Source organism: Nicotiana attenuata, unplaced genomic scaffold (assembly GCF_001879085.1).
Source record: "Nicotiana attenuata strain UT unplaced genomic scaffold, NIATTr2, whole genome shotgun sequence".
NCBI lineage: Eukaryota > Viridiplantae > Streptophyta > Magnoliopsida > Solanales > Solanaceae > Nicotiana > Nicotiana attenuata.
The window spans coordinates 220,040-247,835 of record NW_017670785.1 but is presented as its reverse complement, the minus strand read 5'-3'; the positions used below and the strand labels follow the sequence as shown (position 1 = coordinate 247,835).

Below are 27,796 nucleotides of genomic sequence, written 5' to 3'. Positions count from 1 at the left end.
ATTTGATCTCTTTGTGTATATTCCGAGATTTTATGGAACTGACGAGATTCTCTTTGAAGGACATATGTAGCCTTATTTATTGGCATGAATTAGGGTTTGGGTGGAGTAGCCACCAAGTAATACTAATAGACTCCTAATATTTCAAGAGTTGTCTGGATTTCTCCTGATCGATTAAAATTTCAATGTCTACAAATGCTTCCTACTTCAAGGTTTGTCGAGGTGTAGGCTTGCTAAAACTTGAAGACGAGACTTGAAGTACCCAACCATCATAATAGATAATCTTGCAATTTGAAGTTTTTGATTTGCAGGAGAAAGATATTAAGGGAAGAATTGGTCCCACCGGGCATGCCAATTTGTTTGCAATAGATTTATGTAGAAAATAAAACTGCAATCACAAACAACTATAAAGAAAAATGGATTTTATTGATAAATATCGTGGGTTACAATTCTGTTTATCCCTTGATTCTTCCCTCTGATTTGTTATCCATAATTCGAGGGCTTAGCATCGTATTTCACGAATGTAGAATGATATGCATCTCCTTGATGTATTTGATGATCAAGAAATATGTAGCAGCACTCCGTTTGGATCTTGAATGGTTCTAGAAATTTGAGCAAAACATATTCGATATGTCTTTGATCTCTTAATGAATATTCCAAGAGTTTTATGGAATTTCAGAGATCATAAATTTGATCTCTTTGTGCATATTCCGAGAGTTTATGGAACTGATGAGATTCTCTTTGAAGGACATATGTAGCCTTATTTATTGGCATGAATTGGGATTTGGGTGGAGTAGCCACAAAGTAACCCTAATAGACTCCTAATATTTAAAGAGTTATCTTGAATTTAGGATTTCTCTTGATCTGTTAAAATTTCAATGTATAGAAATGCCCCTACTTCAAGGTTTGTAGGCTTGCTGAAACTTGAAGACGAGACTGGAAGTACTCAACCATCACAATAGATAATCTTGCAACTTGAAGTTTTTTATTTGTTGGAGGAAGAGATGAAGGGCAGAACTGGTCCCACTGGGCGTACCAATTTGTTTGCAATAGATTTATGCAAAAAGATAAAACTGCAATCACAAACAACTATAAACAAAAAAAATTACTAATCAATTGTGAGTACAATTTTGTTTCTCCCTTGATTCTTCTCTCCTGATTATCTCCGTGATTCGAGGGATGAAGCAGCATATTTGTCGAATCTAGGATGTGCAAACCTCCTGGGGATATATTTGATTTTCAGCTTCTTGAACTATTTGATTGTCAAGAAGTTTCCGGCCATATTTTGATCTCTTTGTCAATATCCCAAGAGTTTATGGGATTTTGGAGATCGTATATTTGATCTCTTTGTGCATATTCCGGAAGTTTATGGAATTGCTTAGATTCTCTTTGAAGGACATATATAGTATTATTTATTAGCATGAATTAGGGTTTGGGTGGAGTAGCCACCAAGTAACCCTAATAGACTCCTAATATTTCAAGAGTTGTCTTGAATTTAGGATTTCTCTTCATCTGTTAAAATTTCAATGTCTACAAATGTCCCCTACTTCAAGGTTTGTCAAGGTGTAGGCTTGCTGAAACATGAAGACGGGACTTGAAGTACCCAACCATCACAATAGATAATCTTGCAACTTGAAGTTTTTGATATGCAGGAGGAAGAGATGAATGGCAGAACTGGTCCTACAGGGCTTGCCAGAATTTGTAGACAATAAATTTGTGCCAAGAAAATAAAATCAAGACCGAACATATCGGAACAATCATAGTATTTAATTTCAAATATTTGAGTGTTACAATCTCTATGAATCCTCTGATTCTTCTTTTCAATAGTAAATAAATTCAAGGGCCTTTGAGCTTGATCTTGAATCTATGTTTGTTGCCACGAACAATGATCTTGTTCTTGAGCTTGAGCTTGATTGCTTGAATTTGACATTGATTTGTTCTTCGTTCTTGAGCTTGAAATTGATTTGTTCTTCGTTATTGAGCTTGAACTTGATTGTTTGAAGCTTGAAACTTGTGGAGGAATTTGTAGCGTTTGATCCACGAGATCTCTCTTACTTCTTGTTATAACTTCTAGTGTCTTTTCTGGGTTATGAAGACCCCTATTTATAGTTGTGGAATGGAGAGTTATGATAAGAACAAACTTTTTCCGACCAGTCATATTGAAGTGTGACATGACCGCATTTGATAGGCTAGAACATCACTTGCACACGTGGCGAGATTTTATTGTCCTTTTAATGTGACTTCGCATGCCTTGTCATTTTGACACGTAGCATGATCCTATTGGCTTTTCCATTTGACTTGGCGCGCCACTTCATTTGACAGTGGCACCAAACTGGGCCTCTAGGAAGATGATATGTTGGGCCTAATAAAGTGGGCTTATTACTTGTAGCCCAATTCAATGGGCTAACCCAATAGATTTAGACTTCTTTATTTAACTCATACGTATTGGATTGACATAATTAATCCAATTATATTAGCCCATAATATTCATTTGGGCTTATATATCTTGAATTTAAAATATAATCTAAATTATTTTATCGATTTAAATTCGTTACAATTTTAATGCTTACAATTGTTGCTTAACGTTAACATAATAACCTTAATTATAATTCACCAATATATGGCTATTTCTTCAATTCTATAATTAATTTCTTATCTGTATGGCCAGCAATTAGGTTCTATTTACTATCTATGCTATGCTTGGGAAAGCCATAACTTTGGGTTGTGATTTAGCCATGAAAATTATTGCTTAACGTTGACTTAACCTTAATTATAATTCACCAATATATTGTTGTTTCTTCAATTCTTTGATTAATTTCTTAATTGTAAGGCCAGTAGTTAGGTTCTATTTACTATCTATGCTATGCTTGAGAAAGCCATGTATAAATTAGAGAAGAACTAAAGAGAGCACAATCCTAACTCTGAGGGGGACAAATTTGTGATTAAGATAGGCATATACCCAGTCACAGTGCTTAATTAAATATTGTAATTTTAAAGTTTAATTGGATAGTAAGAGTCCTAACGCCAATGGAACTGTCCTTTGAAACAAATACTTACCTCAATTTGAACTCATTTAATTTAAATTATATCTTTAATTTTATCAGCTGTCACAACACAGTTTATTTTCTCCTAAAATAAAATAAAATTGAAGATTACTTTTTATTTTTATTTCCATTTTTCTTTTTCCATCATATGAAATTACCTGGCAATCATATCAAAAATCAAAATCACAGTGGAAAAATGCGGCGCCACCAATAATTGGACGAGCCAATGTCACACGTGTCCAACAATTATTGGCTACCGCTTCCGCCACCAAATCAAGACTTGCGACTCCTCTTTTTTCATCTTCTGTCATCTCTATCGTTGAAAATCTTTTCACCAAAAAAGATTCACAACTTTTATGGTTTAATTTTTTCATGAATATTTGATTTTTAGTTTTCCGTTTTATTGATTTGATTTTTCGAAATGGATCAATTAGATTCATTTCGAGATAACAGTTGGGACTTAATTGATATAAACAGTTTTATAGATGAAGCACCTTCAGATTTCTTTTGGAATCATCAAATCCAGAACCAGAACCAAAAGTATTTTTTATTTATATCCTTTTCCAATTACTGCTTTATTTATTAATTAGCTTGTAAATTTTGTTATCTTATGTGCTTTTTGTAATCTTAGTGGAGTTTAATCTTGTGGGTTTTTTATACAGATTAATTTTCAAGTTTAGATTAAATCTAATTACTGCTTTATTTTTTTACATTTGCTTGTAAAAATCTAATCTTTTTATATGCTTTTGTTCTATGTTTGTTCAATGTAATCTTAGTGCTGCTTAATATTGTGTTTTTTTTTTATACAGCTTAATTTTCAAGTTTAGCCTGTAAAAATTTGATGTTGTATAGGATTTTATGATATGCTCATTCAATTTATCTCTTAATATAGCTTGATTTTGGTGGGGCTTGTTTTTTGTTTTGATTTTTGTATGTTTTAGTTATCACTTAATACAGCTTAATCTTGATGGGCTTTTATTTTTTGAAAGGAATAAGTAAAAAAAAAAAAAAAAAAAAAAAAGAGAGATTCCATAATCTTATTCAAAATCACCTATCATGCTGGTTAATTAATCTTGTTGGTCTAGTTACAAATAATGTTATATTTACTTGTGTTTGCATGTTATGATTATTCAAATTATCTCCAAAATGCCAGATTGTTTGATTGTTTAGGGTTTGATTTCTTATATTTTCATATGTTTGATGTAATGCTCATTTAGGTGTAACCGAAAAGTCCACTTTTTAATGCAACTATATACTAAAAAAGATGCAAGTTTACTGTTCACATGTAGCTTGTTGCAATAGAAAACATTGAATCATCTCATAATCATCATCTCATTGTGCTTCTTATATCTATTTTCCTGTTAGCTAAGAGCTGAATCTTGGAGTTCCTGAATTTCCTTTTCTTCCTCTTATTGCCTTATTATTTTTCATTCTTCCTTCACCTCGATCCTCATTCACACTCTCGTGGAATGATCTCCTGTACCACATTAGATCTCTTTTTCTTATAGTGTCAGGAGAGGTTTTACCACAATAGGGGAATCGTGTAAGCAGAGGCAGATCTAGGATTTAAGTTTTATGGGTTCAACATGTAAAGTTTTTAGCATTGAACCCATTGTATTTTTAAAATTATGGGTTCATGTTGCTTTATATTGCAATATTAATAAAAAATTTCACATAAATTTATGCTCCGCACCAAAAGTACCGTTAACGATACCTTGCATCCGCCTCTGCGTGTAAGAGATCGTGAAATCTGACAAGTTCTGATTTGAGCATTTTTTAAGCGCATGACCGCCATTTGTTACATGAGAATTGAGAAGAAGAAAAAAGTAAAGGCGGGAAAGGCTTATGATCTTTTTTTCTCTATTGGTTTTGTCTACACACTCTTTCTCTTGTAGCTATGCTAAAGGAGAAATGAAAAAAATGTTCTTTTCGAGAATTTTACTAATTGGGTAGCTGGACGAAGTGAAACGGAAATTTCCATCCTAACGTTCTTGTCTTTCTTGTTTTCCCCGATATACTGGGATTGATGATTTTAGCTTGCATTAATTTGTCGCGTTCAAACTGATGATATAGGCCCTGTTCCATAAATCTTGTTTATAAATTTGACTATTTCTCATTGATCCTTGTGTTGCAGAGCTGTTGCAGCACTCGAGGCACCTCTCAGCAGTGCTACATTTCAGGAAGAGTGTATAGAAACAGAATGCCCTCGAAAGAGGTAAATGCAGATACTTTTAAATCTATATCATTCTTAAAAGGTGGAAAATGATGCATATGCTTGGATTAATTCATGGGAATGCCTAGCTTTGCCATGATTATAGTAAGGGAATAAACACCAAGTGAATTAGTATGTTGATGTGTTTAAAATCATAGAAATGGGAGGGATCGGGTTTCTCAGTTTGGTATTTTGGTGTAAATTCCAGCACTACTTAATAGTCAATCAGGTCATGGAAACTAAAGTGATATCTATTCGCATTTCTTTTACTGAGGCTTCTTATGTTGTGTTCTTTTAACAGAGGCCGAAATGAGTCTTGCAGCAAACAAGGTAGCAAAGCCTGCCGTGAGAGAATAAGAAGGGAAAAGTTGAATGAAAGGTATCTTCATGCTCATGTGATTTTCACTCTCGCATTCAAAAACACGTATTTCTGTTATTTTCTACCATACACAGTAACACCGACGTTGTAGATTAAGCATGGATGTAGCTCGTTGCAATTTTATAGCTGCCTTGTTCTCGTACTGGTTGGGCAGTCTTACTTGGATCTTCCATTTGTATAAACTCTTCTAAGTATAGCCGAGTGTATCAAAAAGAGGCCATTATAATTGAGAAGGATATACATCATACATAGAGAAGGATGACGGGCACTCCTAGAAGGAGAAGTGTCATAATCTGCGTGGCACTTAAATCACTTTACAACTAGTTATAATGTCCTAAGGTGATGACTAGGTGTTCTGGATCAATTTATTTGAATCTTGTTTAACTTCATGCAGGTTTTCAGAGCTATGCTCGGTTCTGGAACCTGGGAGACCTGTAAAAACAGACAAAATGGCCATACTTGGCGATGCTATTCGTGTTTTAAACGAACTGAAGACTGAATCTGAGGAATACAAAGAGATGAACCAAAAGCTTATGGAAGAGATCAAGACGTTGAAGGTTAGATATGATTTTTCCCTTGTTAATGGTACTGGGAAGGTCGAAAGGCTGAAGTAACTTGTAAAATACTGTGACTGTCAGTTCTGAGTACTAACTCTATGCCACTTCCTCTGCCGTAATTAGAAGAAACTTTGAGTTGCTACTCTTGAATACTTGAATTCCTTCCTCTGATCTAGTGTACAATCTAACAGCCAACTTTTTTTCTTATAAACAGGCAGAGAAGAATGAACTTCGTGAAGAGAAACTCGCACTGAAAGCAGAGAAAGAGAGGATGGAGCAAGAGTTGAAAGCTACGGCTACACCAGCAAGTTTTATTCCACCCCATCCAGCAGCATATCAGCCTGCAGTAAATAAGATGGCAGTTTTCCCAAGTTATGGATATGTGCCAATGTGGCAGTATCTACCGCCATCTTCCCGGGACACATCTCAAGATCATGCGCTCAGGCCTCCTGCTGCTTGAGAATCTTGCAAGATGATGTATGGCATATACCCCTTAATTCGTGTAAATAGTGGTAACATGTTAATCTATTTTTACTTTTACTCATCTCTGCCTCCTTTTGTTTGCCTCTACATTTTCTCGATATTTAATTTGAGGGAGGTGCATGCATGGCAGATAATTTATCTAGGTGGAATTGGATTTGATTTACATCTGCTACATGACTTTTGCCCTTTTGGCTTCTGCATTTTTGTTTGTCTCTTGCAATAATTTGACATTCTAATTTTGGTTTATCCGAACTATGTGATACAATTGATTATGAGCTTTTTAATTTTTGGATTCTTATAAGTCTTGACAAACTTTTACCTTATCAAAAAAAAAAGTCTTGACTGAAGTATGAATGAACGGCTGCTATTTTAATATGCCACATCTTACATAACTAATTGAACATCCCAAACTAAGGAAAGAAAAAGAAAATCATGTCTTCCGTAATTTGGAGGTGAGCATACGTGAGATTAGGTATGGAAGTCATGTTGTTTCTCACCAGATAAAGGGCAGAGACCAGTGGCGGAGCCAGAATTTTCACTACGGGGTGTCAAAATATATAGAAGTAAACCTACGAAGAAGCCAAAGGGAGTCAATATATAGTATCTATTCATAAGTTTGAAGGATAAGATGAAAAGGTTGCTTACCTGCCTGTGTAGAGCTTTTCACCAAGGACGAAATATGCTAGAACTGCAACTAGTATGGTTGAGAGTGGGTTGAACACCGTTGCGAAAACAGGTCCCTTTTGCTCAGTGCACCACAGTTGTATGTAGACTACTAAACCAGAGACCACTATTCCCTATTTCAGTTGCACAGATTCTAATCAAAATGTGCAAGTGCTGAATTGTTTTTTTGAAGAGAAACTATTGGACCCTTCTTACCCCATACATGGTAGACTAGAAATCAATGTTGAAACCCATGGTCCAAGCTGTTCTTTTGTGTTATAGGATTACTGTGTATAAAGCTGAGGTATTATCTTTCTGGCTTCTGATACTGTTAGTGATCAACTGTCTCTTTTCGCCTTCTTGAGCCGAGGGTCTATCGGAAATAGCCTCTTTACTCCTCTGGAGTAGGGGTAAGGTCTACGTACACAGTACCCTCCCTTGACTCGACTTGTGGGATTTACTGGGTTGTTGTTGTTGTGTAGAAAGCTGATTGTGCTGCACCGACAAAACTCATCCATGTAGTCAGTGACAGTTGTACTGGATATCTTCTCAAAGTGTAAGCCTGTAAATTCCAAGTGTAGGCTTGTGAGTGTTAGGAGGAGATCTTTCCTCAGAAACTGTAGTTAGTTCCTACATATCTTATTTGAGGAATCTCCATTATTCATGCAAGTTTTACGTCCAATTTTTTTTGTGTGTTGAGAATAGAAGTTCATGATAGCTACCTGCATGATGTACCACATTGACCATCTAATGCAGCTAACAACAGTGAGAGTCAAGCCTTTCAACCAGTTCTCGTGGACAACACTATTCCCTCTGTCGATATAGATGAGAGGATGCCCTAAGTTTTTCACAACAGGTCCTTTGTATATTGTCATGGTCATAACCCCAGCCAAGGAAACCATTGTTCCTAGGATTTTTGCTATTCACCCGAGGATCTCGGATGTTAGCATCTTCCAACCTACACAAATCTGTGATTTCAGCTATCTCTTGTTCATATGTTCCATGTAGAGTACATGACCCTGGATAGGAGAGTATGGAGATTGAGGATTAGGGAAGAAGGTTAGTAGGTAGTCGTGCGTTTCTCTGTCTCCGTTAGTTAGGTAGTATTAGTGTTAGTATGGTACCCTTTTATCCTAAGTTTGCTATTATCGCATATTTTGTTCTCTATTGCTATCAATGAGGTCAAGCAATGTTTTCTAGCTCTAGTACTATGATTTGGATCTCAATCATTCCAACCATGGACATTGCTTGACATTAAGCAAAGATAATGAAAAGGATAGGCAAATATTTTCCTTTTTTGTTTGTCAGGTACCAGGCTCGAACTCTTGACCTAGTGGCATGAAACGGGTAGGCCATGTTACTATGAGTTTGGGGCTAAATTTTAGGCATTGCTTGTGGTTGTTTCGAGAAATCTCAAAATACCATTTATCCTAACCATTCATTAGATCTCCTAATCTCTTCAATTAAATAGTCTCGGCACCTGCTTGTAATGAGCTATGTGATGGATTCACCTACAAATGCCAAATTACAGCCTGGACTATCAATCTCCATGAAATATGTTCTTCAATTCAAAGCATTCTGAGAAATGGAATTCAAAAAAACACTTGACTTCTCTGTCGAAGAAGTCCTTTATTCGCATAAATGTCAATCTTGTTAGGACACTAGTATTGCATTTAACTGTAAAATGTGCAGCCTTGTACTGGACTTCAAGTCTACAAGATGTTGCCTATAGAATAAGGCATTGATGCCGTATGTATCCTCTTAAGCTTACTCTCTTGTAATATATGAATCAGAGGAATACTAATTATGTATTTTGAAGAGAAAAGATAACCAAACAATTGTGTATATGTACAATATAAACTCTAGAACTAGACCTCCTCTCTATCGTTTACCTATCTAATCAGCATCCTAAAATATAAAATCAAACTTACAAAGCGGCTATGACTTAGTAAAAATATTTCAACTATCAAGTATCTTTCTCCAGCTCTTGTGATACTGCCCTCTTCCTGAAATGAAGAACAATCTCTCTGAGTTTGTGATGACTCTCGTGTCTCTCGTTTTGGAACCTTCTTATTTTGTCGAATGGCTAGCCATAGAATGTTTTTTTTTTTAAAAGTCCTGTGCAATAAGCTCCCGTTACGAGTGAGGTCGATGGCAGCAACTTCATCAGTTAGTCATAGAAGGGAGAAATTTAAAAATAGTCGGTCATTCAAAAATAGCTCAGTTTCAAAAGTAATCGAAATTTAGCCACTTTTTATGTAAAGATAAATTTGAGCGAAAACACTGTTCAAAATCCGGAAAATACGCCCGCATATTATACGGGAGTTCCAGGATAACTGTGTTGGAACTCCTGTATAATATGCGGGAGTTCAAGTATAATTATGCTGGAACTCCCGCATAATATAGTGGAGTTCCAGTAAGTATAAATGTCCAGTATAATATACTGGAGTTTGGAGCATCGGTGCTCCAATCTCCCGTATATTATACAGGAGTCTGCAAAGTATACCGGTCCAGCATAATATGCTGGAGTTCGTACACAAATGCACCGAACTCCCGTATATTATACGGGACCGGTCTCTGTTGCAGCAAAATAGTGGCTATTTTTCATTGACTTGGTAAACGCTGGCTATTTTTGATTGACCAGTACGAAAACCGGCTATACCGTACTATTTTGACGTCATAGAATGAATTGATGTTGTGATATCAGGGTTGGCCCCACGACAAGGTGCTTCCAAGGGGAACTTTTTGGTACTGCGGATAGAAGGAGAAGTAAGCGTTCTTAATGCTAAAATCACCTGCAGAGTTGAACTTTTCCCTTTTTCTTAAGCATTATTTAATAATATCATAATCAAAAGTTTGGTAAACTTTTTAACTTGGTACTTGGTAGCAGAGGCGGATCTAGCGTGAGAGTTACGGGTTCAATTGAACCCATAGCTTTTGACGCGGAGTAAAAATTTATATGTAAAAATTCTAGATTTGAACGCATAGAATTTAAAAATCTTAAAAATTGAACCCATAGAATTTAAATCCTGGATCCGCCTCTGCTTGGTAGTGTTTTCCTTTTTTGGTTCTAAACTGCATAAATCAAGATAAAAACTGAGAGTAAAGACAAGACTCCTTTGAAAAACAACTCAACATATGTCAAGTAATTGAAAAGTGACTACCATTCACCAGAAAATAAAAAAAAGCACAAAAACACCACCTAAAAAATATGTCCAAAATTGTCCACTATATTTGAACTTGGACTAAAAATGATTGTTTTCATGGAGTACGAGACAGAGGCGGATCTAAGATTTAAATTTTATGGGTTAATTAGTTTTAATATTTTTAACATTGAACTTATTATATTTTTAAAATTGTGGGTTCATATCTATTATTTTTACAAATTTAAAGAATTTTTACATACAAATTTTTACTCCGCGTCGAAAGTTATGGATTCAGTTGAACCCGTAGATTGGAAACTACATCCGCCTCTGGTACTAGAAGTCCACATATTTTTATCCCTCTAAGATTTGAGCTGCCAACCAACTCTTTTGACTGCGAGATATCAAAAAGAATGAACGAACAATAGAGGGGGGAAGCAGGGCGGATCTAGAGGTTACAATACGGGTTTCCGGGAACCCAGTAACTTTTGCATAGACCCTGTATTTATATTAAAAAATTCACTAAATATTTATAAATATCTAACTGTGAACCCAGTTACTATTGCATATTAATTTAAAAGTACGGTAGGAACCCATAAGCCTCAAATCCTGGATCCGCTTCTGGGAAAGCGATAAAAATTGGTTCCCTACGACGTTTTCTGTCTTCACGTTTTCTGAAAACCACTCTAGCCTTTGACGCAAGCTGTAGTACCCCGAGAATCTTTTCAAACCTTAGTCAGGGCTACTTGAGGTTCCTTTCATCTCTTCTTTCTTTAAGTGGTGACTCATGAGTGAGTTTTTAACCGAATCAACTTCTGCTTATTCACTCTGCTCAGCAACTGATATGTGTATCATGAAAATAGCGAGTTTTTTAATGGAATCAATTTTTGAATAATAACTCTCCCCAGTAGCTGATATGTTATCATGAAAATAGCTTTTGGCTGATCGAGTTCCAAGTCAATTGGTCTTGTGGCCCATTACAAAATTTGTTAGTTTTATGTCAAACAATTTGAGAGTTCTTTATATTTACACGTAAGAAAAAGAATCCGTAAATAAAACACAGGAGATCTTGACAAGATATTTTCTTTTTCTTCAACTTATAAAAGGTTATGTCGCACAATTTCCTAGATACGTTATCTAGGAGGATTTAACACAATCATAAAAAACATATGTTTATATAAATATACATTTAGGAGGTCGTTCAGTAGGTATAACTTAATTAGGAAACATAAAATTACAGTAAGTTAAATTTCATAGAGAATTGATCCTAACAATCCCCTCTATTTGTTTCCAAAGAGAATTGATCCTCACAAGGAAATGTTTCTCACTTTCCCAAGGGTGTGATGGGGATGGTAAAGTGGAATGAGAATACTAATTCAGGTTCATAGTACCTATATTATGAGAGTTAATAAGTACTTGTGGAACTAGTTGAGATGAGCAAGACCCCGAACATTATTGACGCAATTATCACAATTATAGAAAAAATTAAATAAATAAATGTTTCTCACTTTTTTAATTAGAGAGTTAAAGTTCAATATCTATAATCTTAAAAATTTCCTTTTGTGCTGGTGAAGAGGAAGTTTCATGTCTTCTTTTTATCCCGTAATTTTATATTTAATGGGTCATTGTTAATTTGTTTTTGTCAAAGGATGTGGACCATTACTCCATTAGTGCTTCAAGGGAAAGATATAATATCAATTTAAGGTTTAATTAAGTACTACAAATTTAGGGTTTTTTCTCCAAAAAAAAAAATACCCCTTCTGTTTCAGTTTATGTGAACCTATTTCTTTTTTGGTCCGTTTAGAAAAGAATGAACCCTTTCTAAATTTGGTAACAATTTAGCTTAAAGTTACAACTCTACCCTTAATGAGAAGCTTTTATAACCACATAAATACTCTGGCCCCATTTGGACTTGTTTAGGACCACAAATTTCAAAAGTCTTAATTTTTTTTTAAATTTCGTACCAGTCAAACAGGTTCACATAAATTGAAACGGAGGGAGTAATTTATTAAACGATGATTAGTTGTAATACACAAAAGCTACTGCTTTATTGTTTGAATTATTGTCTTTCTTTGTTGTAGTTTACAAACAAGTAGCAAAAGAAGACTTGGCTTGTGAAGGAGCAAACAATGGCCGACCCTGTAATTGGTGCTACAGTTCAAGTTTTGCTTGAGAAGCTACTTTCTCTAGCTATTGAAGAGGTCAGTAGCTCAAGGGACTGCAAGAATGATCTCAAAATGCTAACACAAAATATATCGATAATCCAAGCTTTCATTGACGATGCTGAAAGACGGCAACTTGAGGATCAGACTGTGGAAGAATGGCTCAAGCGTCTTGAGAAAGTTGCTGAAGATGCTGAATATGTGTTTGACGAATTCAGATATGAATCTCGTCGAAGACAAGTGAAGATCCGTAACAACCAAATGAGAAAGGTCAGTGGCTTCTTTTCTCATACAGTTTTTAAGAGCAAAATGTCTCAGAAAATCAACAATATCAAGGGGTGGAGGTCGATCGGGCGGTGGTCAGGCTCACTTTTATGCACTTTAGGGCAGGACAAATGCCATTGCTTCGGATGCTGTCATTACAAGTACTATTTCAGTCTGCCACATAGATGTCTCAATCTTATTTGACCTCGGTTCCACCTATTCTTATGTGTCCTCATATTTTGCTCATCATTTAGGTACGTCCCGATGGTGTCTTGCTTTACCTGTTCATGTATCTACCCCAGTGGGCGATACTATTGTTGTAGACCATGTATATCGGTCGTGCTTGGTGACTATTGGGGGTCTGGAGACCCGAGTTGATCTACTGCTATTGAGCACGGTGGATTTTGATGTTATTTTGGGCATGGACTGGCTATCTCCGTGTCATGCTATTCTAGACTGTCATGCTAAGACAGTCACCTTGGCTATACCGAGTGGCGTGGCGTGACTGACTATGTTCCCAGTAGGGTGATTTCATTCCTAAAGGTCCAGCGTATGGTTGGGAAGGGTTGTCTTTCATATTTGTCATTTGTGAGGGATGTTGGAGCCGAGACTCCTAGCATTGATTCTGTCCCAGTGGTGAGGGAGTTTCCCGATGTATTTCCTGCAGACCTGTCGGGCATGCTACCAGACAGGGATATTGATTTTGGTATTGACCTGGTGCCGGGTACTCAGCCCATTTCCATTCCACCATATCGCATGGCACCAGCAGAGTTGAAGGAATTGAAGGATCAGCTTCAGGAACTCCTAGATAAGGGGTTCATTCGTCCTAGTGTGTCACCGTGGGGTGCACCGGTTCTGTTTGTAAAAAAGAAGGATGGCACCATGAGAATGTGCATTGACTACATTCAATTGAACAAAGTAACGGTGAAGAACAAGTATCCCCTACCTTGCATTGATGATTTATTTGACCAGCTTCAAGGAGCGAGGGTGTTCTCCAAGATTGATCTCCGTTCGGGCTATTACCAGTTGAGGATCAGGGATTCAGATATTATGAAGACGGCTTTCAGGACTAGATATGGGCACTATGAGTTTCTTGTCATGTCTTTCGGGCTAACCAATGGCCCAGTAGCGTTCATGCATTTGATGAACAGTGTATTTTGGCCGTATCTGGATTCATTCGTTATTGTTTTCATTGATGATATTCTGGTGTACTCGTGTAGTCAGGAGGAGCACGCGCAGCATTTGCGAGTCGTTTTGCAGAGGTTGAGGGAGGAGAGGCTTTATGCAAAGTTCTCCAAGTGTGAGTTTTGGCTCAGTTCAGTGGCTTTCTTGGGGCACGTGTTGTCCAGCGAGGGTATTCAAGTCGACCCGTAGAAGATATAGGCGGTGCAGAGTTGGCCTAGACTGACTTTAGCCACAGAGATTCGTAGTTTCCTTGGGTTGGCAGGTTATTATCGCCGGTTTGTTCAGGGATTTTCCTCTATTGCATCGCCCTTGACCAAGTTGACTCAGAAGGGTGGTCCATTTGTATGGTCGGATGAGTGCGAGGAGAGATTTCAGAAGCTCAAGACAGCTTTGACCACAGCTCCAGTGTTGGTCTTGCCATCAGCTTCAGGTTCTTACACTGAATATTGTGATGCTTCGAGAATTGGGATCGGATGTGTATTGATGCAAGAGGGTAGAGTTATTGCTTATACTTCTCGTCAGTTGAAGTCCTACGAGAAGAACTACCCTGTTCATGAATTGGAGTTGGCTGCTATAGTTCATTCTTTGAAGATTTGGAGGCACTACTTGTATGGCGTATCTTGCGAGGTATTCACTGATCATTGCAGTCTTCAGCATCTGTTCAAGCAGAAAGATCTTAATTTGAGGCTGCGGAGGTGGCTAGATTTACATATGGATTATGATATTACCATTCTGTATCACCTGGGAAGGCCAATGTGGTGGCCGATGCTTTGAGCCAAAAGGCAGTTAGTATGGGGAGCTTGGCGTATATTCCAGTTGGGGAGAGGCCCCTTGCAGTTGATGTTCAGGCCTTGGCTAATCGTTTGGTGAGACTAGATATTTCGGAGCCTAGTCGGGTGTTGGCTTGTGTGGTTTCTCGGTCTTCCTTGTATGATCGCATCAGAGAGCGCCAGTATGATGATCCGCATTTGCTTGTCCTTAATGATAGGGTTTAGCATGATGATGCCAGAGACGTGACCATTGGTGATGATGGTGTGTTGAGGATGCAGGGCCGGATTTGTGTGCCCAATGTGGATGGGCTTCGGGAGTTGATATTGGAGGAGGCCCACAGCTCGCGGTATTCCATTCATCCGGGTGCTGCGAAGATGTATCAGGATTTGAGGCAACACTATTGGTGGAGAAGGATGAAGAAGGATATTGTAGAGTTTGTGGCTCGGTGTCTCAACTGTCAGCAGGTAAAAATGAGCATCAGAGGCCGGGTGGCGTACTTCAGCGGATGATTATTCCCGAGTGGAAGTGGGAGATGATTACTATGGATTTTGTGAGTGGTCTCCCTCGGACTTTGAAGAAGTTCGATTCGATTTGGGTGATTGTGGACCGGCTGACCAAGTCTGCGCACTTCATTTCGGTATGTACTAACTATTGTTCAGAGCGGCTGGCAGGGATCTTTATCCGGGAGATTGTCCAATTGCTTGGTGTTCTAGTGTTTATTATATCAGATAGGGGTACTCCGTTCACTTCTCAGTTCTGGAAGACTTTTCAGCGAGAGTTGGGTACGTAAGTGGAGTTGAGCACAACATTTCATCCTCAGACAGACGGGCAGTCCGAGCGTACGATATTGGAGGACATGTTGCGTGCCTGTGTGATTGATTTTGGAGGTTCTTGGGATGAGTTTTTGTCGCTTGCAGAGTTTTCCTACAACAATAGTTATCAGTCGAGCATTTAGATGGCTCCATATGAGGCGTTGTATGGGAGGCGGTGTAGATCTCCGGTTGGATGGTTCGAGTCCGGCGAGGCTAGGCTATTGGGGACAGAGTTGGTTCACGATGCCTTAGAGAAGGTGAAGCTGATTCAGAAGAGGCTTCGTACAGCACAGTCGCGTCAGAAGAGTTATGCGGACCGGAAGGTTCGGGATGTGTCTTATATGGTTGGTGAGAAGGTCTTGCTGAAGGTTTCTCCTATGAAGGGTGTTATGCGGTTTGGAAAGAAAGGGAAGCTGAGTCTGCGGGTTTATTGGACCTTTTGAGGTATTTAGGAGGATTGGGGAGGTGGCTTATGAGCTTGCCTTGCCACCCAGCTCGTCGGGCGTGCATCTGGTATTTCATGTATCTATGCTCCGGAAGTATGTTGGGGACCCGTCTCATGTATTGGATTTCAGCACTGTTCAGTTGGATGATGGTTTGACCTATGATGTGGAGCCAGTGGCTATTTTGGGTCGTCAGGTTCGAAAGTTGAGATCAAAGGATATAGCTTCGGTGAAAGTGAAGTGGAGAGGTCGGCCCGTGGAGGAGGCTACTTGGGAGATCGAGAGGGAGATGCAGAGCAAATATCCTCACTTGTTTGAGGCTTCAGGTATGTTTCTTGACCCGCTCGAGGACGAGCGTTTGTTTTAGTTGGGGAGAATGTGACGACCCGGCCCGTCGTCATGTGAGTTACCTCCCCGTTTTCCCCATTTTCTGCTTCCTTATGTTTCATTATAAGAGTCTTGGGTGAATGAGTCGAATTGGGTTGGTTTTAGAAGGAAATGAGACACTTAGTCTCTTTAAGGAAGGCTTATTTTGGAAAAGTCAGCCAGATGTTGACTTATGAGTTAGAGTGCTCGGATGTGATTTCCGGTGATTTGGTTAGCTTCGGGGGATAATTTGTGACTTAGAAGTGTGATTGAAATTGATTTTGGAGGTCCGGTGTAGAATTAGGCTTGAATTGGCGAAGTTAGTATTTTGGCGAATTCCGGTTGATAGGTGAGATTTTGATCCGACGGTCGGAATGGAATTCCGAGAGTTGCTGTAGCTTTGTTAGGTGATTTGGGATGTGTGTTCAAAATTTCAGGTCATTCGGAGGTGTGTTGGTCTGGTTTTTGATCAAATGCGTATTTCGGAAGTTTTAGAAGAACTTAGTCTTGAATCCGATGTAATTTGATGGTTTTGGTGTTGTTTGTGGTGTTTTGATGATTGGAGCAAGTTTTAATGAGGTTTTAGGACGGGTTGGCACTTTTGGTGAAGGTCCCGGGGGCCTCGGGGTGATTTCGGATGGCCATCGGGATGAATTTTGGACTTGTTGCATTTCTGAAATTGCTGGTACTGGTATTTCCAAATTTGCGGAAAAGGGCCGCAGATGCGGTTTCGCAGATGCGAAGATAGGATCGCAGGTGCGGGTGTTGGCCATTTGGAGAAATTCCGCAGAGGCGGATGATTTCCGCATGTGCGTTCCCCGCAGATGCGGTTATTGACCGCAGAAGTGATCCGTGTATGTAGGGGAGGTTCCGCAGAAGCGGACGCTTGACTGCAGAAGCGGTGTTCGCAGAAGCGGAGATGGACCGCAGAAGCGGTTCTGGGCATAGTGAAGATCCGCAGAAGCGGAGGCAAAACCGCAGAAGCGGTAACCGCATATGCGGTAAAGTAATCGCAGATGCGAAAAGGGCTGGACAGAAAGGGTTTTAAATGATTCATTTTGTTCCGCGAGCTAAGGAATCTTTCCACCATTTTTGAGCAAACTTAAGAGCTTTTGGATGAGAAATGAAGGTGATTTCGACTGGGTGTGATTGGAGGTGAGTTCTATGACCTAAATACATGATTTAATGGTAGAATTAACCTAGAAATTTATGAAAATTCATCAAAAAGGGGGAAAAGCTAGGGCTTGGAATTTGATATTTCAGAGTGGGATTTGATGGTTCATTTGGGCTCGGATTTGGGAGTTTTTGGTATGTATAGACTCGTGGCGAGATAAGGAATCCGATAATGTAAAATTTTCTGATTTTCGAGAAGTGGTCCCGGGGCTCGGGTTTGGCAAATTTCGTGAATTTCAATATTTTTCGAGTCCTTTCGATTGGGTTATGTTCCCTTAGCCTATTTTAACGTATTCGTTGTGGTTTTGATCAGATTCGACGCACGAGGAGGTCGATTTGCAACGCAAGGGCATAGAGAGCTAGGATTTTGGCTGACTTGAGGTAAGTAATGATGGTAAATGATATCCTGAGGGTTTGAGACCCCGGATTTGCACAACGAAGTGCTGTATTGAGGTGAAACATGCGCTTACTGGCGAGCACAGGCTTGTTTGCTATTGGGGATTGTGACTTTGTCCGTACCGTTTGATATTTTACCGCGTATTTGACTGAGCTGTTAGTTTACATGATTTGGGCTTATTGCCATATTTTGGGCTTAATGCGAACTATTTAAATCCTTCGGGGATTGTTATCACTATTTTGATCTATTTTGATCTATTACTTGAACTCAATCCTAATTATTATACTATTTTACAAACTCAGCCGCTTTAATTGAATTTTGAGACTTTAATGATATTTTCACTGTTGTTTGGGCTGAGCACTATTATTTTATTGATACCCGAGGGGCTTATGATGTTTCCTGGACTAAGAAGGCTTTCAAGCCTTGAGTGTGATGTGAGGAGGCTTTCAGGCCTCGAGTGTGATGTGAGGAGGCTTTCAGGCCTTATGTGTGATGTGAGAAGGCTTTCAGGCCTTATGTTGATATAGCGCTTGGGGAGTAAGGCGCCGCTCCGGAGTCTACACACCCACAGTGAGCGCGGGTACCCATGTGATTTGAGAGTGAGTCTGAGGGGCTGATACTATACTGAGTGACTAAGATTGAGCCCGAGGGGCTGTTACTGTACCGAGCGATTGATACTGGGCCCGAGGGGCAGTTTTACTACTCACTATTTATTTGCTGTTTTACCTGATTTACGTGTCTTTAAAAATGAGATTTCATTTGACTATTTATGAATTTTTCTTCTTTAAGTGATTTATTGCCTGATATAGCATTGCCTTGTGTTGTTATGTGTTTTCTTACCTTCGGTTATTATTTATTATTATTGCTTACTAGGTCGGAGTACTCATATTACTCCCTGCACCATGCGTGCAGATTCAGGCATAGCAGAGTCCGCACCTGAGCACTGATATTCTCCCCAGACCAGGCAGCGAGTTGGAGCTTCGAGGTAGTTGTTGACGTCCGCAGCCCCTTGACTCCCCTATTTTTACGCTATTTTAGTTCCTTCAGATTATTGTAACAGATATTCTATTTCGTAGACTTATAGCAACTTTGTAGTAGCTCATGACTTGAGACACCCCGGTTTGGGTTGTGTCGGGATGGTTTCCTTTGCTATTGTCGTTGTTTCCGCTTTTATAACTGTTTTATACGTGCTTTGTATTTATAAATGTTAAGTAATTGTTTAAATAAGTGTTTGCATTGTTCTGGCTGGCCTTGTCGTCACGAGAGGCGCCATCACGGCCGGGTTTGGGATTTGGGCCGTGACATACTTGAAGCTATATAACCTAATATATTACAATGGATAGAAGTGTATAATAGTGTAAAATTGGTATCTAGAACAACTGACAGGAATTACAAAAATTAAATTTTGTTTCTTATGTATTTTGCTGGAGATACATATTGGGAAATTATAATGTCCAGTATTTAATATTGGATGTGCAAAATCCAGATTTTTTTACCCTAAGTTTGCTGTTGCAACTCTTGTTGGAGTTCTTATTTTAGTTGGTTCTTGTAAATTATACTGGAAAACCTAGTTATTAAGCTATATAGGCCAGTATATTATAATGGAGATTCATAAAACAGTGAAAAATTTGTATCTAGTATAATTTGCTCGAAATAAATAAAATAAAAGTTTGTTTCCTGCATACTATTCTCCTAGTAGCAAATCAAGAAACAAAGAAAATATACAGTAATAATATTTTTAAAAACAAGAATACCAAACAAATTATTTAGAATGCAACCATTTTGTATATAATAAGATGAGCCAATACAATCATATTGTATATAATCAATCAGTTTTTTCCTGTATTTTCTTGCATAAGGATGAGCTACAGCAGAATTTGTGCAATTTGTTCTGTTATGCCCATATTTTTTTGCAACGACCACATCTTGTTTCCTTCTTGAATTCTGTACCGGAAATATGTCGATTCTTCTATCTTCTTCCTAGCATTACTTTTGCATCTGGAGGCTTAGTGATTTGCGATTTAATAGCTTCTGGTATAATCCATGTTGTTGAATCACCTACAGAATTTACTTGCCCTTCATATGTTTTCAACCAAAAGGCCCTTGAATAATAAGTTGAGCAAAAGGATGATTTGTTCTGATATATACTATCAATTGCAGCAATTGCATGTTCACAGGGTATCTCATCTAGCTGAAATTCAGAACAATCACATGTTCTTTATTCTAGATTAACAATAAATTCCATACCCCCTTCTTTAACATTGAATTTGAGTCGATCAATGGGCAATACTCTAAATGTAAAAGCTGGTTTAATTTTATCTTCCAATGTTGCTTCTGCCCAATTTGATAACTAGCGGAATATTCCTTCTGCAGTTGACCTTCTTTCGTAAAACCAGCTTTGCAATTTTTCTTGTATGAAATCCATCATTGTTATAAGTGGCAGTTCTCTTGCACGTCTCAAAACATTATTCATTGACTCAACAATATTTGTCGCTAACATATTGTTGATACCTAATTTTTTCCTATGTATTTTCTGTACCCAAAATACTTTCAAAATAGCACATATGTGCAAATATAAGCAAACCCATGAGTTTTGGTATTTTTTTAATGATTTTTAAACCAGTTTATTGCCTATTTTATACCATAAAATCCAATAATTATTCCCAAAGTTATCATTTTTTAGTGAATAACTTATTTTATTCTCATATTTACACCAAAATATAGCTAAAATGATTTTTGCATATTTTTATAAATTTATTTAGTATTTTTAAAACTAAATTGCATATAATTGCAATATTAGCCTCTTTTAAGATTTAATTGCAATTATATTTATAAAATTGACTCCAGTATTTTTAATCTGATAATTATGTATTATTAATCATTTTTGTGCATTTGATTTATTTCCAAAAATTATTTTACTATTTTTATAAAATTAAGCAAAGGAGAAGTGGCTATTTAAATGTTAGCCCATTTGCATTTCAAGTTTAGCCGGATTTGGCACCCAAATTAAACCCAATTAACCAGCCCAAATCTTAAATCTACCCGACCCACGGCCCTTTTCAAATAACCCACCTGGATCCCCATTCAATCCAGGCCGTTGATCAAAATGATCAACGACCACCATTTAACCTTTCCTTTTTAATTCCCCAATACCCCCCAAACCCTAGTCATTCCTCACCTGCAGCCGCCTTCGAATCCCCCTTCTCTCCCAACTCTCTCTCAAACTCCCTCTCAAACCCTAGCCGCCATCTTCAACCACCACCCAAATCGACCAAATCCATGGCTTCAGAAGCCATTGAAGGCCTGTACCTGCCTCCTATGAATTCTACCTACCTGATTACTATGGTTTCAAGGTCAAACCTTGAAGAAGCTTGGTCCAGACCTTTGTTGATTCGAGGTTTTCAGCTGTTTTCGGCCTTGCTCCGGCGTGTCGTAGCCTACTGAGCCTGGTTCTGACCTTATCGACTCTGATCTGATCTCGAGACTTCCAAGACTTTCTCGTCCTTTAGGGTTCTCAGAAACCCTAGCCTATTCGAGGTTCTTTTTCGTTCTATTCGTTTAGATCTGTGCTAGATCTATGCTGTGTGTGACATTTTAGAGCCTTTCCACAAATTTCCTTTTTCAAAACTGTTCAAATCCGATTTTTAAGGTTTCTGAAAATGGCTCCTAAATGTTTTCTGACTCTTTCATTGTCTCTTATGTGTTTATGCTCGTTTGTTTTATTTCTTGTTATGTTCAAGTCTGTTCTCTTATTTCGTACCTGATTTTTACAGAGATTCTTTTCTATTTTTTGTTCACATGCTAGCCTGGGTTGTTGATCCTTACTCTCTGCTATATGTGTTTAAGTTCATGCTTTACTTTTGTTTCTAAGTTTCGTTGATCATTTTTCTTGCCTACCTTTTGTCTTAAAACTCGTAGTTTCCCTTGCTTCTATTTATGCATGTCCGCCTATCTCCATGACTGTAACGACTTCTCATCTCTGATTCTAGGTGAAACCCTAAAATTTGGGGGTTTTCCTTTGGTAAGATGGCACTAGGGTTTCACTCTGAAACCCTAGGTTTACAGACTCACGATGAGCCTGTAATCGAACTCAAAGTCTTATTTGCCTTCGACTCTGAAATTTTCATTTTTGAGACTCTTCTTTGGTTTGAACTGTATGCTTTATATATGAGAAAAACTTCCCTTTCTAAGGATTGATTTTGATATCCCTTTAATTATGCTAGTGATCCATCACTGATTTCTTTCGATTGAATCTCCTTTGCCCTACTTGCTGTTTATTTTGATCTTTTGTGTAAAAATTCCAGACTTGTGATGTTTTCCTTAAATCCTCTGTGATTTTGTACCAACGTTTGAATTATTTATTTCCTTAATTACTTTAGATTCTTTGTGATTTGCATTAGGTCTGAAATCTTTTGACTGATTTTCAAACTGATACCTTATTTTTCACACTATTATTCCATATTTCCTTAATTACCAACTCTGTACTTAACCTTATTTGTGCACTATGTCGTTTCCTTACCTTAATCTAGCCTTAGAAAACTGATTTTTCCTCCTTGTTCTACCTTGATTAGCCGTTTCACCTAGACCCCTTAATTAAAGGAGTCTATTTGTCTTAATTGATACTAATTGATTGGTTTTCTATGTTTGTGCACTCTTTGCCTACCTTACTTGTTTTCAAAAACTATATAAGGGATGAGCCCTCCCCTTTTCTATGATCAGTCGAGAATAAGAATTCTCTTATAATCACAGAACATACAGACCAGTTCTGGATATCACTTCTCTTCTCTTTCTCAAATACCTTTAAGTTTTTCTCAAAGCTTTCGAGTTTTCTCTGAAATCCTGAGTTAGTTTTTCTTTTGTTGTTGTGGCTGCGAGTGCTCTACTCTTCTATTTCTGTTTACTTTGCAACTGGTTTGTCTATCCTATTTTAAATATTGTCCCTCTCCTATGTGTTTCATATTTCAGTTCTGTTATACTGCTTTCTTACTGCTTTTCTGCAAGTTCATCATTCTTGTCCTTATGTGAATCCCCTTATCCCTACCCCCTTTATATGTGAGTTATGGTTCAAAAGCATGACAACACTTAAATATTATTGTTCATGTGTCTGGATTGGATTCTTTGAATCCCAAACTCAATCAATTCCCACTCCATTTCCCCTTTATGTGTGTTTGAGCTTTAGACTTGGGTCTGGCAGTGTCCTAATCACTGTCCAGACCCTGGTCTGACCTTCAAGGGTCTGCTCTTAATTTGTTTGACCAAACAGGGTGGTCAGAGGTGTGCCGGCCTATTTTGTGGCTAGGCACGACGACCACCTGTCATGGCTTCCCCAATCCCTCTGCACTTACACTTACTCTTAGCTATTAAGTTCTGCCCCTCTCTTGCAAGCCTTGCTTTGGGACCCTTGAGCTCCCTCTGAACTTGGATGCCTGAGAGCTGGCTTTTCCACACTGCACTGTTTGTATTCTAATGGTATCTTGGGTGTAAGCAATGCTGGAAATCTCTGAGATTCCTTGGAACTTTGAAATACCCTAGATAAAGAGAAGGCTTTGGAAATCTGGATCCCGAAAATGGTTCAATCGCATATTATTAGACATTAGGCCTGATTTCGGTACCTTGGATGCAATTGCCAGCTTCTGATGTATTTTCTCTATTTTTTTTGTTTGTAATAATTTGTATAAACTCGGGGAATATAGTGAAAGGGTGGGGGGTCTTTACTTTCCTGCACTAAAGGGTAGAATTCATGATCCTAGGATTTTACTGTTAATCATGTAGAAATCCTGCCTATAGGGTCGTTTAATGTTAATTCAATCACATAGAAATCATGCCTATAGGACCTAACGCCTACTTTCTGCAATCATGCATATAGAAATCCTGCCAATAGGAGTCAATATTTTAACTCTCTGTATGTAGATATTATGCCTATAGGAGTATGCATACTCATGACGCTGGGCAAATTTTAGGATTAATCAAACAAGCATCCGTTCATAAGTCTATTAACAAGGTTTAAATCAATAACTCGTAGAAATCATGCCTATAGGAACTTTTAAATCAAATTCGCCTGGCCTGTCTAAAAGCAGTAATAATCAATTAAATTAACTGGTTCTTACCCGCCTAAGTCAGTATATGTTTTCCAAAACGTAATCTTTTGATAAAACCTGTCTCTAATCAGTGTATACTTTTCCCTAAAATCCATTTCTTTAACTTGCATATCTTCTCTGAAACTGCTTTTCTAATACTCTGACTAAACGTGTTTTCAAATTCAACTCCTTTCTTTTGAATTTGTCGTTTAAGCTAGTTCTGCAATTCACTCATTTTCTTTAAATAAATCTGCCTCCTCTGAAACTCTTAAATTTACCTTTTCTGTGCTTAATTACAACTGGGCAGTCCGCTTCCTTTTTTTAAAACTCGTTTCTAAATGTTTTCATAAGTCTGCAGCATACCCATTTCTTCAAAAATTATTCTGTATAGTTATTTTCTAAAGATCAATGCTTCTTAATCAATTCGCGCTAATTCAATGCCTTAATCTCTGACAACTGTATCCGAGTGTGCCTAATGTAGACTTTCTGTCTAAATATATGTGTTGAACCAGTCCGCTCACCGCTTAATTTTAATCTAAGACCAAATCAGTATTTGCCAAGGCATGCTAAACTATATGACTATATGATTTCAGGGGTTTATTTAAGCCGTATTTACTTGCTCGCTCTTCCCTTTATTTGATACATGTTTTGAATGTCGAACTAGAATTTTATCCTTTAAACTCCATAAAGGCCCCCATCCCTTTCTCCTTTTTAGGACTAGAAGTCCTAATACCCCGGGACTGATAGGATTGAGACGGGTACTAGCATGCAATAAGTAAACAAGACTAAACGCGCTTTAATACCTTAACGGGGTGGGAAGGGTAGAATATGGATATGATGACCGGTGCGCTAATATCACGTGCGACCCCTCTTTAGAGGATTGTACATCGGGTATTGCATTGATGTGATCCATATTATGTATAAACCTAGGACCCCCTTCCCCTTTACTTATAATGCTTCTTTTAATTAACCTTTCTAAAATATCTCGTTTCCTTTTCTCTTTTAAAAACTTTAAAATTGTTTGCAATAATTATGTGAAAACCTTATTTGTTTCTTCTATCTTCTAAAGTCACAATTGTAGTATGGCCGGGAACCACACTAGTGGATCTTGAGGGGATCATAACACCTTCCCCTTGAGATAATCTCAATCCCTTACCCAAACTCTGGTTCTTCTTCTCAATTCTTTTCTTTAAAAGTGTCCTAATGCACTATAATAATTAGGTGGCGACTCTCCAAATTCCAAAACCCAAATTCTCGCAAGGGAATAAGAGTTGTCCTCCCATAATATCGTATACCCGATTTTGGACTTCCGTCCACGTGAAAAAAGGGGGCGTCGACAGCATGGCAACTTTGTTGGGGATTTCTTTAGGATTTTACCGTTACATGCTATTTGTGACTTTATTATTTCATTAATTGCCTTTATTTATTGCCTTTTAATTATTTCATCGTAAAAACTAACTTGGATCTTCATGTCTTTCCTTTCCTTTAACTGCTTTCCTTTACTGCTTTATTATTTCAATACCGTTGTAATTTCGAGCATTTATTGTAATCATTTATCTTATGTACGTGAAAATACATGTCAATTTGTTTCATTCTTGTAAATTGCATCTTCAACATCATACTCCACTCGTGCCAAAACAAATCCTATAGCAACGCTTATAATGAGTGGTTGCGCTCTCCCGATATTATCATCTCCTAAATTTGGCAAAGGCATATTTACGGTAAAACCAGTCGATCAACGGTGCAGTCGACGGTTCCGCGCCTTTCCCTCTTGAGTTGTTCGCTCAAGGGTACCAGTCTAGCACTTCAAATAGAAACCTTACTCTGTTAAACTGTACATGCATCATGGTCAAATCTAGCCGAGTCAGTTATGTTGTCCGCATAATGACTCATTAAGATAGCCTAGTCCAAAGTCCATCGGTTTCCCTTGAAACCCAAACAGACACCTCCATGATTCTGTGCATTTATTTGGAGAACTAAATGCCTATCATGCTAATTGTTGATTTAAATAGTCGAGTCTGGTGGGGTAAGGGTCTAACATTTTGTTTTGCAGAAAATGATGCACGAAGTCTCCCAGATTCGGTATGGTAACCAACATCTACCCAAGGCTGCTAAGCTGGTGGGAGGACCTTCATGCCAGTGATCGGACTCTTTTCCAAAAATACTTTTTGCCTTCGCTTCTGGAAATCCAGCCTGACAACAAAATCATAGAGGCTGCAACTTTGTTCTGGGATAGCGACCGGTCAGTGTTTCGCTTCGGGGACCTTGACATGACCCCTGTACTTGAAGAAATAGGGGGTCTAGCTGGTATTCCTTGAGAGACTCCGGGTCTGCTTATGCCGGAAAATCGCAAAGGTAGGGGCTTCCTCAAAATGATGGGACTCAAGAAAAACCCGGACTTGACTTGCTTGAAAGATTCCTACATCCCATTCGACTACTTGTACGAGAGGTATGACCATAGCAAGTCATACCGCACCTACACCGACGAATTTGCCCTTACCTCTTTAGGGCATGTCCACAGAAGGGTTTTTGTCTTCATGTTCTGTTTTCTGGGGATGATAATCTTTCCTATGAAGAAGGCTAGGATCCACACCAGACTAGCCATGGTAACCAAGACCTTAATGGAAGGGATTGACGGGCAGTCTTTCAGCATAGTGCCCATGATTGTCGCTGAGCTATATCGAGCCCTAGAAAAGTGCCAACAAGGGGCCAAACACTTCGAAGGTTGTGATCTGTCGCTTCAACTCTGGCTTGTAGAACATATTCAGAAAGGTGATTACCGGCAGGAAATGATACGCAGAGATTGAGATGATCATATCGCTTTTCACCACCCAAAGCGAATGAACCTCATGCCTAACATGTTCGCCCAACCAGAGGACGCTAGAGGATGGGTAGAGCTATTTGAGAATCTAAAGGAAGATCAAGTGCAGTGGATGTTCGAGTGGTTCCCAACAGGGGAATTCATTGTTCGTTCTCAGGATGCACCATTCCTCATACTCATTGGTCTGAGGGGAACTTATCCCTATGTCCCCCTCCGAGCCATGACAGGCAGGAAGAAAGCAAATCATACCAAGGGTGGACAAAATAAGTCACTTCAGGGCTGACTTTCAGGACGATGATAGCCCTCACAGGTGTCAAGCTCAGCACATGTGGCATTGCAAACTTGTCTTGGGGAGAGAATCTATCGAGCCGGACAGGTATCACGCCGGGTGTGTGCCGCACTACTCAGGTTGGTTGGAAGATAATATCACTAGTTTGGGTCATCCTGGGTTCATCCGAGGTCACAGGCTTATCGACGAAAAGGCTGAAGCACAAGTTAAGTACAATCAATTGCGCAAAATAATTCGAGAATGTGAGAATGAGCATCGAGAAATACAAGAAGCTCACCAGAAGTTGATCGACAAGTGGAAGGATATGACTGTCAACGCCAACAAGCGGCTAGGGTATCTGGAACGGGGTCTAGTAGAGCTGGAAGGGAAATTCTTGAAAAGGATTGAAGACTGTTAAAATGATGAGGGAAATGCAGGCGGACATCTGGCCCGAGCCTATTTACTGCTAGGACTGCGCGAGTTGGTACAGCTGTACGAGGGAGGCAAGAATACCGAATCTGGGGAAGGTCCTTCTGGGACCAAGTAGTTAGGATCTTTTATTTCCTGCTTTCATAATGT

The 27,796-nt window shown here is 38.5% G+C and overlaps 3 protein-coding genes across 3 annotated transcripts; 2 read left to right on the top strand and 1 right to left on the bottom strand.

Annotated features, from left to right (window-relative positions):
• The first annotated feature begins 3,286 nt into the window (after window positions 1-3,286).
• On the top strand, window positions 3,287-6,951 carry LOC109243315 (transcription factor bHLH104-like). Its single transcript, XM_019410223.1, has 5 exons — window positions 3,287-3,581; window positions 5,176-5,256; window positions 5,555-5,632; window positions 6,027-6,189; window positions 6,404-6,951. The coding sequence occupies exons 1-5, from the start codon at window positions 3,463-3,465 to the stop codon at window positions 6,647-6,649; spliced, it is 687 nt and encodes a 228-aa protein (XP_019265768.1). The 5' UTR covers window positions 3,287-3,462; the 3' UTR covers window positions 6,650-6,951.
• A 189-nt stretch (window positions 6,952-7,140) lies between these two features.
• Window positions 7,141-8,237, bottom strand: LOC109243310 (WAT1-related protein At4g08290-like). Its single transcript, XM_019410217.1, has 4 exons — window positions 8,058-8,237; window positions 7,768-7,830; window positions 7,318-7,469; window positions 7,141-7,210 (listed from the first exon to the last, which is right to left on the bottom strand). Exons 1-4 carry the CDS (start codon window positions 8,235-8,237, stop codon window positions 7,141-7,143), a joined length of 465 nt encoding a protein of 154 aa, XP_019265762.1.
• Window positions 8,238-12,607: 4,370 nt separating this feature from the next.
• Window positions 12,608-26,446, top strand: LOC109243309 (putative disease resistance protein RGA1). The gene is made up of 2 exons (XM_019410216.1): window positions 12,608-12,910; window positions 26,321-26,446. The coding sequence occupies exons 1-2, from the start codon at window positions 12,608-12,610 to the stop codon at window positions 26,444-26,446; spliced, it is 429 nt and encodes a 142-aa protein (XP_019265761.1).
• The last annotated feature ends 1,350 nt before the right edge of the window (window positions 26,447-27,796 follow it).